This window comes from Rhinopithecus bieti, unplaced genomic scaffold (genome assembly GCF_001698545.2).
Source record: "Rhinopithecus bieti isolate Rb0 unplaced genomic scaffold, ASM169854v2 scaffold_6063, whole genome shotgun sequence".
Classification (NCBI taxonomy): Eukaryota; Metazoa; Chordata; class Mammalia; order Primates; family Cercopithecidae; genus Rhinopithecus; species Rhinopithecus bieti.
This window is the reverse complement of record NW_016805186.1, coordinates 1610592-1623944: the sequence shown is the minus strand read 5'-3', so window position 1 is coordinate 1623944 and position 13353 is coordinate 1610592. Positions and strand designations below refer to the sequence as shown.

At 35.5% G+C, this 13353-nt stretch overlaps 1 protein-coding gene across 1 annotated transcript in view; it reads left to right on the top strand.

Moving 5' to 3' along the window:
* The window catches only part of ERCC6L2 (ERCC excision repair 6 like 2), a 136830-nt gene that overhangs the window by 22304 nt on the left and 101173 nt on the right, over nt 1-13353 (top strand). The window contains 1 exon segment of the mRNA XM_017871507.1: nt 8371-8564. Within this exon segment, the coding sequence (XP_017726996.1) occupies nt 8371-8564 (194 nt within the window).

The following is a 13353-nucleotide window of genomic DNA, read 5'->3' as shown; positions in this document are numbered from 1 at the left end:
AGCGATTTTATGAAATCTTTTATCATATGTGGTAATGAACTACTTACCATAAGTTTTAAAACAGACACTTTCATACAAGTCTTAAATACAAGATTGCTGAGAAGTCCAAGTTTACTTTTGTCGATCATAAAGACCATTTCAGTGCAAACTTTTCAGAACTACTGGCTCAAGATATTATAATTGCTGTCATTTTAAATTCTCTTAGTTTTTCAATAGCATAAATGCATCCTGAGTCTCAGATTCAATGTGATCCTGAAGATAATAACGGTACTTAATGTATTTTAAGTATTCAATAGCCCAAGTACTGCTTTCAGCTCTGAATTCAGTTGTTCCCTGGTTCTCAGTGTCACTACAGAGCCTATATATATCTCTTTTATGCAACTGTGACAGCAGACAGGAGAGAGAACAAAACAGGGAAAAGTAATATTTTAAATATATTAAAATACTTGATATTTAAAATATTATAGAACAAGAATGGGCCAGGCACAGTGGTTCATGCCTGTAATCCCAGTACTTTGGGAGGCCAAGGAAGGTGAATTGCTTGAGCCCAGGAGTTAAAGACCAGCTTGGGCAACATGTCAAAACATCTTTCCTACTAAAAATACAGAATATTAGCTAGGTGTGGTGGTGTGTCCAGTAGTCCCAGGTACTTCAGAGGCTGAAGTGGGAGGATCACCTGAGCCTGGGGAGGTTGAGGCTGCGGTGAGCCATGTTTGCACCACTGCACTCCAGCCAGGGCAATAAAGTGAGACCCCTGTCTCAAAAAAAAAAAAAAGAACAAGAATGAAAGAAAGTAAAGTTAACAAAGATACTCATTTGATAATGTGGTAAAATATGCTTATAATAGTTACCTCAGTTGACTCAAATTCCTCTCCTTCCTTTCTTTTTCTCTTTATATATATATGTATGTGTGTGTGTGTGCATATATGATACACACACACACACACACACACACACATATACAGTTGTCCCTTGGTATCCATGTGGAATCGGTTCCAGGACCTCTCTTGGGTACCAAAATGTGTGGATTCTCAAGTCCTTGATATAAAATAGTATATTTACATATAACCTATTATCCTCCCATATACCTTAAATCATCTGTAGTTTACTTAGTGCAATGTAAAGTCTACATAAATAGCTTTTACATTGTTTTGTGTAGGAAATAATGACAAGGTCTGTGTACATGTTTAGTGCAGATGGAATTTTTTAGTATTTCAGTTTGTAGTTAGTTGAATCCACTGTTATGAAACCCACAGATATGGAGGAACAACTGTAAATTCCTTGCTATAATGTACATCGCTATTTACCTTCTTCAGTTGATCTCTTAATTTATTTATTTCCAGTCTTTTTGTATTCTAATAAATTACCTTAAAGCTGTAAGTGTTCCTTTGGGCCAGGCATGGTTACTCACACCTGTAATCCAAGCACTTTGGGAGGCCGATGCGGGAGGATCGCCCAGGAGTTTGAGACCGGCCTGAGCACCATAAGGAGACCCTGTCTTTACAGAAAATAAAAAAAAATAAAACAGCCAGGTGTGGTAGTGTGTGCCTGTGGTCTCAGCTACCGGGGAGGCTGAGGTGAGAGAATCTCATGAGCCCGGGAGTTCTAGGCTGCAGTGAGCCGTGACCATGCCACTGCGCTCCAGCCTGGGCAACAGAGAAGACCCTGTCTCAAAAAAAAGTTCCTTTCAGTACTCCTTTGGCTGTGTTCTCTCGCTTTTAATATGTAGTCTTTTCATTAGTCTTTTCTAAATTATCTGTAGCCCCGATTTTTATTCTCTTTTACCCAAGTACTATTTAAAAGAGAAGTTTTAAAATTTCCAAGTGAATAGCTATTGTTGGGGCACAGGATGATAGGAGGGCTGAGCTCTTTTTGACGATTTCTAGTTTTGTTGCATCAGGTAACAGCCTTGATATTTTTTTATTTGTGGTAACATCCATGGATCAGTTTTTATGCTTTGATGTTGTGCATGGTGTAGTCTCTGTTGTTTTGCTTATATTGTGCATTCTTTGTAATCATGGTCACATGGTTTTATATATTTCTATTTAATCATGTTTGTTAATTGCATTGTTAAAATGTTTAATAGTGTTATTTTCTTTTTGTCTGAGCATTTGGATCTGGAAAGAAATATGTTAAATTTTCTTGTGATGACGTTCAGTTTATTTCTGTTTGTGTTCATACCAACTTTTGCTTAATGTCTTCCGTTAATTCTTCAGAGGCCAGGTGTGGTGGTTTGTGCCTATAGTCCCAGCTACTCACGGGGCTGAGGTAGGAGGATCACTTGAGCTCAGGAGGTTGAGGCTACAGTGAGCCGTGATTGTGCCACTGCACTCCCACTTGGGTGACAGAGTGGGACTCTGTCTCAGAAAAAGAAAAAACTTCTTCAGTAAATTTTTTGTGTTTGTGTGTTGCTGTCACACTTGATTATCCATAGGTTTATCTGCCTGTAGAATTTTAAGTTCAAAATTTTCTTTTATAATGACAAAACTCATTTTATTATCTTCTGTCACTCCATATTGCAGATGAGAGTTCAATGTCAACCTGACTTTTTTCCTTGGAAAGGATTTTTTTATTTAATTGTTTAGAAGTATTAAGGACTTTTTTAATTGATGAAATTTGGAAATTTCCGTGAGTCCTAACACTCACTGTGGAATTCTTCCAAATAAATTTTGCTTTAGAAAAATATATACAGTGCTTTATGCAGGGAAAGTTGCATACTGATGCTAGTATCAGTTTCTTTGATGACTGGTGTAACTTTTCCTTCTTAAAATTACTTGGCCATTATTTTTCTTGACTCAGTCTTTCCAACTGCCTTACCTGTTTTGTTGAGTTTTGTTTTGCTTATCGTTGTTTTTTAGGTTCCTTCTAGGAAGAGTAAAGTTTTAGTGGGGAGGGCAGGGGAGTTTTGCTTTCAGAGGTGTAAGATGGGTTGCTCAGTTCTTCAGGTGAGCTGGTTCTCATCTGCTTCTGCAGTGTTCTGACCTGCTGGTACTGCCCTTCCAGGCATTCTACCACTATTATGGATTTATTAGATTTGTTCTTTTGTTTCATTGGCATCAACACAAACATATACTGAGTTAGTCATCTGAACTGGAATTTAGAGTTTTTAATGGAATCACCAGTGACATTCTACAGTATTTCCCAAAAGTAAATACAAACAAAAATTGTAACTTTGAAAGTTTTAAAAGATAAATTTGTATTGGTTCATTTAAAACAAAGTACGTTTTAAAAAGACAGTTTGTGAAATGGAGAAGAAATCAGTTCTTTTGTATTTCTTATGCTAATGCCAGAATTACAATTGAATTCTGAAAAAGTAATGGTGAAGCTTGTTGAAGCAAGCCCTTTAATGAACTGAGCGTTACAAATTAAGGAGTGGTGGGCCTGGGCCTGAGGTGTGTGTGTGTGGCACGATCCATCTCATGTACATTTACAGCTTTTCAGGTGTGAATAAATCAGCTAAGAATGCATGAATGTTTTGTGCCAAGAATAAATTCTTAAAGGAAAAGATACAAGCTCTGCATTTTAAACATTGATTTTTGGAATGGCGCTTTAGATGTAGGCTAAGTTTTGATTGAAATTCAGTTTTTATGAATCATAGTAAATTTATTATAAAATATTATCTTGCATGATGAAGCTTGAGAGATTCTAAGTGAAATTCGTAATTAATGCAAAAGAGGAGGATTTTTGTAGCAATCATAATACGAGCATCAGAAACAATTTCAATGACAATTTAACAAAAACATTTTATAATTATTTTATTTACTATACATTATTTTTTTAGTTCTTCATATGTACCAAGAGGATTATGTTGCACATGATGCTCCCTTGAGCATACTTTTGCATATATCTTGACAACTTTTGCAACAACAACTGTAGGATAAATTCTCAGTACTGGAATTAGATAGTAGAGCGGGATTTAGGGGATTACTTTTTGATAATAGAGTTAAATTACCCTTTATTCCCACCAGTGGTGTGTAAGAATGTCTGTTTCCACCTTTTTATTTGCACTAGGTATTAGCAAACATAAATTTATGACTGTCTGAGAGATTTAAAATTTTTATCTTGCTTTGATTTACATTTCTTTATGAGTGAAGCTGTAGCATTTCAGATGCTTAAAAGCTATTTTAAATCTAATTCTTGTTTTAATCATAGTCTTTGATTAATAGTCCTTAATGATATATCCTGGAATCTAATTTTTTGCTCATTATATGTTTTGAAAATATTTCTTCGTCATGTAGAGTCAGCTTTGAATTGTGTATTGATATTTTACAAATGTTTAGGTAGTTACAGGTATTGGTCTTTATAGTTTCTGGGTTTTATGTTTGCCTAGAAAACCTTTTTGTACTCTAAAATTATAAGCACATTCACTCATGGTTTCTTTATAATACGTGTGATTTCATTTTATACCTTTGTATCTTTGTTTCAGCTAGAATGTATTTTGCTGTAGGTGTCTAGTAATCCAGGTTTATTTTTCTCAGGTGGTTACCAGTTATCTTCATGTCATTTGTTGAATAGGTCTGCTTTTCCACAGTGATTTGAAGGGCCACTTTTGTGTAAAATTAAACTCATTTGTATTTCTAGACATCTTATTCTGTCCTAATTATTTGTTCATTTCTCTTCCAGTGGTGAACAGTTTTAGTTATTTTAGCTTTATAATATAAGTTATTATTTGGTAGTTTCTCCTCAGGTTTTCTCAACTTATGAAAAATAAATTTTCTCTAATTTCTCCTCAAAACCTATTGATATATATTAGTTGATATTGTGTTGAATTTATAGTTAACTTTGCTTGTCATTTCCATTCTTATATTTCTTATTTACTTCTCTTTTTTAATTGCAAGAGTTGATATTTATTGATCTGGTTTGTAACTTTCTGGTTTGATAGAATATCAGGTTTTGGCATAATGCCAAACTTCAGTACTTCATGTACTTAGAAAATAGAAGGTGTTCAATTGATGAATGAATTAATACATGAAACCGTACATGTCGATGCTAAGTTAGCAATAATAATGTATGCTCAGAGGACAGTGACAGTAGACTTGCAACACAGGTTCCACATGGGAATAAGTGTGATATCAAAATGAAAAATAAATTATACCTTTACAGAAAAATTACAGAACATAAAATTGGAATCTTTGCTAGAAAACTCAAAGTTCTAAAAAAAAAAAGTTTTGTATTTCTCTCTCCAATCTTAACTCTCAAAATACCCAACATAGTTAATGAATTTATTTAATGCCAAAATTTGATATTCTGTCAAAACTTATGCTGTTTTTATACAAAGGAGTTGGAAGGGCCCCTGACTACAGTGGATTCTAAACTGAAATTTCTGTATATTAAATAATCTCTGTATACTGAAGGAAAAAATGATCAGCTATGCACACAGTAGGGTATAAATTATGTTGGGTATTTTTGAGAGAGTTAAGATTGTAGCGATAAATATGAGACTTTTTTTTTTTTTAGAACTTTGTGTTTTCTGCAAAGATTCCAATTTTACGTTCTGTAATTTTTCTGTAAAGGTATAATTTACTTTTCATTTTGATATCACACTTCTTCCCATGTGGAACCTTTGTTTCAACTCTATTATAATGGGTCACTGTCCTCTGAACGTATGTTATTTTTCCTAACTTAGCATCGACATGTATGGTTTCATGTATTAATTCATTGATCAATTGAACTCTTTCTATTTTCTTGGTACTATATGAAGTACTGAAGTTACAGTGATGAATAAAGTTATACATCTCAAGAACATAGACTTTTCGATTGAAGGTGCTAACATGATATGTCATGGTAGTTAAGAGTTTTAGAATTAGGCAGACCTAGGTTCAAATAATTGCTTTGCTACTTAATAGCAGTATGACCTTGAGTGTGTTATTTAATATCTCTGTACCTCAGTTTCCTCATCTGTGTTTCTGAGTAAAGTCCCTGAGTTAATTTCTGTAAACTGCTTCTGAAGCCCTTGGCACACCGTAAGTGCTCAATAATGGTTATTATTAATACTATTACTACTTCTGCCACAAAAATTATCACACAATCTTTGAGTATCTCATCACAGTCCACACCACATAGTTTTCCTATGCCGTAGTTCCTGAGGAATCAGATTTGATAGAAAACTCCTTAATAATTGAGCTAGATTTATTGAAAGATACAAATAGTTCAGTATTCTCTAGTTGCACTGTTTAACCTAGCTTCTGTTAATTTTAATAATATTTAAGCAAATGAATTTTAATTTTGTGTTAATTTTATATCCAGTTTTATAAAATCGTATTTTAGCTTCAGAATAAGAATTATCACCCTTCCCCCATGTCTATAGCAATACCACTCTGAACACACCACATCTCATCTGATCTTGGAAGCTAAGCAGGGTCGGACCTGGTTAGTACTTGGATTAGAGGAATAGCTCCCAGAGTTGCTTTGTGTGTAGTGACTTAGCAGCTGGACACTACTTTCCATTTTATTGTTTTGGCATCATTTGCTTAAAAAAGACTTATTCAATGAGATATTATTTATTGGATTGTAGGAAATGCTAAGTTCTTAATGTACTTTCCATGGACTCTGCATAATAGCGTAACTCAGTTCTCTGACATCTTTCACTACCAAAATGAATTTTTGAACCATTATTTCACCTTTCATAATTTCGAAGACCAAAGTTTGTAAGAAATATCAAAAATTATGTTGCCACCTTAATTTTTAAACATCTTCTGCAATCTTAGGGCTGATGCCGGGACTCTAGATTCATTGGCACCTCCGCTGCACGGCCTCTCAAGTGGAAAACTACTAAGAGTGCTCAGATGCAGTTTGCACCTAGCATTGTCATCCTGTAATATGCAAAAAAATCCAAGGGAGACACTAATTGGACTTAGTACTTGGAGACCTAATTTCATATTCGAAAGTCAAAGAAAAATGGAAATCATAGGATTAACTTTCCCCCAAAGGACAGACATACTTGGTGATGAATCAAGTATAAAAGTACTTACATTTGATGGTGGCTTGGGAAAAGGAACTCTCACATTCAGCATGTTGATTTTCTTTCTTTTTCTTCTTTCTCTTTCCAAAACACAGTCACAAATTTGACTTTTTAGAGTGAACAAATGGCCTAGATGAAATGTTTCACAGAAAACAGGGCAGAATTTAGAGCAGTATTGTATTATTTCTTTGTGAAACTGAATATTTTCTGTATGTTTAGTTGGTTCATCTCTGTCAAGTAGATCAAGTATAAAACTTTAGAAAAGAATCGTACTGGTAACCCTTTTAAACATAACAGGATAGGAATAGTGGTAACAGGGAGAAATAAAAACATTAAAAAGTTAACATGGTTGATGACAGAGGATTCTGGATTAGTACAGGAAAGGTACATGAATGTGAGGAATATCCAGAGAGATGTTGGTGATCCTCAGAGGGACTGATTGGTAGGCATTATTAGGGCAGAAGTCCTATTTACCTGAGTTTCGAGAGAGAACAGGAGGAGAGTTAAATATTGATAACTCTTGAGGATCTTTGCTAGAGGGAGAGTAGAGTAATGAGGTAATAGCTAGAGACAGATGTTGGGTTAAGGAAAAGAGATTTTTTTTACTTTTCGTGTTTTGAATTGTTTTAACTCTGGGAAATATTCGAGCATGCTTGTCCGTAGGTGACATAGTTCATTAAAATAGAAAAGTTAATAAGGTGGGGAGATGGGGGCGCTTTCTGCAGCATTGACTTTAGGTGGACGAGAAGGAATGGGAGCCCCTGTGTACATTCAGGGGTTGTTTTTGGAGAAGAGCATGAACAGCATATCCATGGCAACAGGTGGGAGGGCAAAATATACGGAAATGAACATAGATAGGTTATTGAGACGGTGCTGAGAGAAGTTCATCCAGGAGGTTTTCTTCTGATAGCTTCAGTTTTCCAGTGAATTTTCTGGTTCTTTAACTGAGAGTATCTGAGAGAGGGAAGAGGAAATGGACTAGGAAATGCAAAAGGAAGGAGAGCTCAAGGAGACCATATATTTCAAGAAGAACACGTGGCCTGCTGGTGTGTATACATTACCCACTTAGCCTTTGAAGCTGTTATTGGGGTCTAGATTTTATTCTTTTCTCTCCTTTGGAAGGTTACTTCTCTCTTATTTCTAAATGCCTTTTTGGTAGGGGGAAATAAAAAACACGTGTTTCTTTGAGCAAGGTTAGGTGTCCATTATGTCCTGATAAAAAGCTAATTAAATAGCAAAGTACTTTTTGAGAATCTTCAATGTCCAGATATAGCTAATCACTCAGTTGTATCTGTTGTTACTAACTAGATGTCAAAATTAAGGAAGAGGACTATTGATATTCTTGATTTCACTATGGGATTATTTTTCAGTTTTTAAAAAACAACAAAATTTTTTTATTCTTCTTTTAGATGTTCTTAATAGTTGCTCCTCTTTCTGTGCTCTACAACTGGAAGGATGAATTGGACACCTGGGGATATTTCAGAGTCACTATTTTACATGGAAACAGAAAAGATAATGAACTAATTCGTGTAAAGCAGAGGAAATGTGAAATTGCTCTAACAACTTATGAAACACTGCGCTTATGCCTGGATGAACTTAACAGGTAATGGGAATAATAGGAATGATTATATTAATATTCTGCTTACATCCCTTTACATTAAGATTTTTTTTTTTTTTTTTTTTTTTTTGAGACAGAGTCTTGCTTTTGTGTTTTTGGTAGAGACGGAGTTTCGCCACATTGCCCAGGCTGGTCTGAGACTCCTGAGCTCGGGCAATCCACCCACCTCAGCCTCCCAAAGTGCTAGTATTACAGGTGTGAGCCACCATGCCCAGCCTATACTGTGATTTTTTTTTTAAAAGAAGTAATGATTATTCCTTTGCTTGATTTAATTTCATTTTAGAATTGTTGAAATATTAGTTCATAATAACTTATTCTCTGAGAAGGAAAAACCTGCATCAGGTTTCCTAGAATTTCTTACTCTATTTCTTACATTGATTACAGGATACTTCTTCAAACAATGATTGTTAAAGAGTGATAAGACTTGTCCTAAATCTCTTGTACAGCCTTTTATGCAGACCCTGTCTCTGAACTAGGTCAGTGATTTTCATGAATTATTTCAATTATGGGAGTCTGTTGTGAATATACAGTGGCAAAAAATACGCACACACACACACACACACACACACACACTCACAGAACCACTGTAGCATAGAGTATAAGAGAGAAGTGGCCAAGAGATAACACCAGTGAGATAAGCAGGGAATAGATTACAGAGAGTATTGGAAGGTACTTTGAGGGTTTTGGTCTTTATCTTGAGAGCAATAGAGTGCCCCCTACAGTGTTGTCAGCAGGTTACCAATAGGATAAAAATGATCAGATTTGCACTTTGTAAATACCTTAGTTGCTGTGTGTGCAGATAGAGGAGAGCCAAGCTGAATGGAGAAAGACCAATTAAGAGGCTTGTTATGGTCTGAATTGTGTCACTTCTTCTCAACCCCCTTCCACAGTTTAAATGTTCAGGGCTCAACCCCAGCACCTCAGAATGTAACTGTGTTTAGAGACAGGTCTCTTTGATTAGGTTTTAAAGAGGTGGTTAAAACTGAGGCTGATTGGGTGAGGCCTGGGTCCAGTATGACTAGTATCCTTATAGGAAGAGAAAGAGACACCAAGGACACACACATGCCACAGAGGAGGGACTTGTGAGGACCCAGCAAGAAGGCAGTCATCTGCAAGCCAAGGGGAGAGGCCTCAGGAGAAACCAGATTTGCTAACACCTTGCTCTTGAAATTCGAGCTTCCAGGATTGTGAGTAAATAAATTTTGGTTGTTTTAAGCCGTCTAGTGTGTGGTATTTTATTTTGGTAGCCCTAGCAAACCAATGCAAGGCTTGTATAGTAGTCTGGTCACAGGACCATGGTAGTGAGGTCTGAACTCTTCATAGTTGTTCCAGCAACGGGCTGGGCCTTGCTAAAATCATTAATTTCCATCTGCTTGGAGCCGAGATTTCTCTCTACAGGGATACAATTTTTATCTTTTAGGTGAAGATGAAAGCGTGGCATTAGAAACAGTTATCTAATAAGTCTTTAAAATGTTTAGACATTATAGTTATACTCAATTTGAACTGCTGCTAACAAAGGAGTTAATGATATTCCCCCAAAGTCAACCGAAGTTTAGAAAACTAGGTAATTTTTTTAAGGTAATACTTCCACATCAGCATTAAAATGATTTAGCATAAGATAAAAAGAACAGTTGATACTTGTCTCAAATTTTATAAGCACAAAATAAAGAGTAAAAACATTACACATTAGCTATGTGGCTTTGGGTAAATCGGCTCATCTGGAAAATGACAGGATGAATTAAATCAGTCTTTGTGAAAACTAGCCCCTCAAGCCCAGCTGGAGAGTTGTATTAAAATCAACTTTAATGAGAGTTCATTTGTATAGAATAATTATGCCATTTCAGGTATACAGTTTGATGAATCTTGACCAGGGATTGGTAAACTTTTTCTGTAAAGGGCCAGATAGTAAATATTTTAGGCTTTTGGGCCACATATAGTCTCAGTTGCATATTCTTTTTTATTTTTATGACCCTTTAAAATGTAAAAACTACTCTTAGCTTGCTGACCATACAGAAGTGCCCACAGGCCGAATTTGGCCATGGGTAGTAGTATACTGACTCCTAGTTTCGACAAAGGAGTGCAACCACTATCCCAAACAAGGTAAAAACTATTTTTATCATCCCAGAACTTTTCTCTTACCTCTTTACAGTGGCTTTTCCTCAACCCTCACCTTGGGCAACTGCTGATTTTAATTTCTGCCACTATAGATGAGTTTAAGCTGTTATGGAGCATGTCAGTGGTATTACATAGAAAGCACCCTTTTGTGTGTGTTGCGTCTTTTGTTCAGCATGTCTTTTGAGATTCGTTGGCGTTGTGTGGAGTGTGTCAGTGACTGTTCTTTCTTCATGTTGCATTGTATTCCATTTTATCAATATGCACATTTTGTTGCCCATCCATTTGAGGATGGATTTTTGGGTTTTTCCAGTTTTGGATTATTACAGATAAAACTTTAAGGGATATTTGTGTTTAAGGCTTTTTTGGACATATGTTTTCGTTTCTCTTGGAGTAGAATTTCTGTATTATATGCTTTACTGTAGGTTTAGCTTTAGAAGAAACTGCCAAACCATTTTCCACAGTGGTTTTACTCCAGCTAGCAATGTGTGAGAGCTCAGTTGTTTCGTATTCTCAGCAACATTTGGTATTGTCAGTCTTTACCTTTTAGTTATTTTAGTAGGTGCGTAGTAGTATCTTCCAGTGTAATTTGCATTTTTCTGATCCATGTACACTTGGAAAACAAAGTTTGTTCTACAGTTATTAGGTGTAGTGTTTATAAATATCAATAAGACTAGATTGGTTAAGATGTTGTTCAAGTGTTTTCTGTCTTTGCTGATTTCCTTTTTGGTTGGCTTACATTATCTGAGAGAGGAGAGTTGAAATCTTCAATTATAATTGTAGATATGTTTATTTCTCCTTTCACTTCTGTCACCATTTAATTTAGTATTTTGAAGCTCTTTTAGGAGGTGTACATGCATTTATGATTTTTTTTGTGATGAATTGATCCTTTTATCTTTAAAACATACCTATTTATTTCTAATAATATCTCTTACCTTGATGTTTTATCTGGTATGAGCATAGCCACATTGTGGTGCATTTCAGTAGTTTGTTCCTTTTTGTTGCCGATGGTACTATTATATAGCTAGCCCATATTTTGTCCATTCTCCAGTTGATGGACATTTGAATTGTTGCCAGATTTTGACTGTATGAATAATGCTGCTGTCTTATGCTGAGTCTTATGCTTACTGCATGTAAATGGCTTTTCATGTTTTTATTGCAGTATATCTGTTCTTAATATTTGGAGTGAGTCTCTTATAGTTCAGTCTTGGTTTTTCATCCATTCGGATAATCTTTGCCTTTTATTTGGATATTTAGACCATTCACTTTGAATATAATTATTGGTAAAATTGAACTTAGAGCTACCATTTTTGTCAGGTGTGGGATTTAATTTTATAAATCAAACTTGTAAGCTAATGAATTAGCCTGTTACTATTTCATGGGTCCTGACAGAAGACTAATCTGAGGCATGGAGAGGTTAAATCATTTTTCTAGGCCTTGACAACTAAGTCAGTGGCAGACATGAGGATTGAACCTTGACCATCTAACGCCAGACCTCAGGTTTGGTTTGATTTTGTTTTTGAGACAGAGTCTTGCTCTGTTGCCCAGGCTGGAGTGCAGTAGTGCTATCACCGCTCACTGTAGCCTCATCTCCCACCTCAGCCTTCCAAGTAACTAGGACTACAGGCATGTGCCACCATGCCTGGAAAATGTTTTTATTTTTTGTAGAGACAGAGTCTCCCTGTGTTGCCTAGGTTGATCTCAAACTTTTGGACTCAAGCAGTCCTCCCACCTCGGCCTCCCAAAGTGCTGGGATTGTAGGTGGGAGCCACCATGCCTGGCCAGACCTTAGGTTTTTAACCAATATACTGTACCACCCCAAAAGATGTTTTGCAATTCGATAAATGTAATAAATTCATCTATCATAGCATCAGTCATATTTTAATTATTTCTTACCTGTCTGTCCCCTTAGACTGTAAGCTCTTTGGTGTAGATTTTTATCTTTAAATTCTGTTATCTCGGTACTTTTAGCACATGAGAGTTGCCAAATAAATGATTGTTAGGTGACTGTTTTTTCTGATTATTATAAGTATTGTTATAAATATTAAATAAGAATTCTGAAGTAGAATTATGTAACTATAAATCATATATTTATAAGATTAGAGAAATGTTTATGATTTTTGTTATATTTATTTAGTTGTTTTTTTTGTTCAACTGTCTGTATTTTGTGTTTGGCAAATATTTAAAATAATTAATATTTTACCTGAGCAAATATTAAGTTGTTTTTGTGAGGATAGTGCTCTGTCCTTTTATCACGCATACTCCATGGAGGGGATGAACGTGCTATGTAACATGAATGAGCTATAGTATTTTTCTTATTGTTGTTATATTTTTTTACTTCATTTCAGTTTTTATTAGAGTTAAGTATGTATATGATTTAAAGAGCCAAATATGATAAAAAGCTTCTAGGGAAACCTGCAGTTCACTGTTCCCCAGTTACCTTTACCTCAGCTCTTACTGATCTTCATCGTCTTCCTTCGTGCTGAAGAACGTGTTTATGCTGCAGCTTTTCCATTTTCCTTTAGTTTTCAGCATCATCTGTTGATTTCTTCTTAAGGAAAATTAGGATTTTTGCCCTTCTCTTGCCCGCTTTCAGATGACCTGGCCCATCTCCTTTGTGCAGTGGGAGGATTCTTTTTTTTTTTTTTTTTTTTTTTTTTTT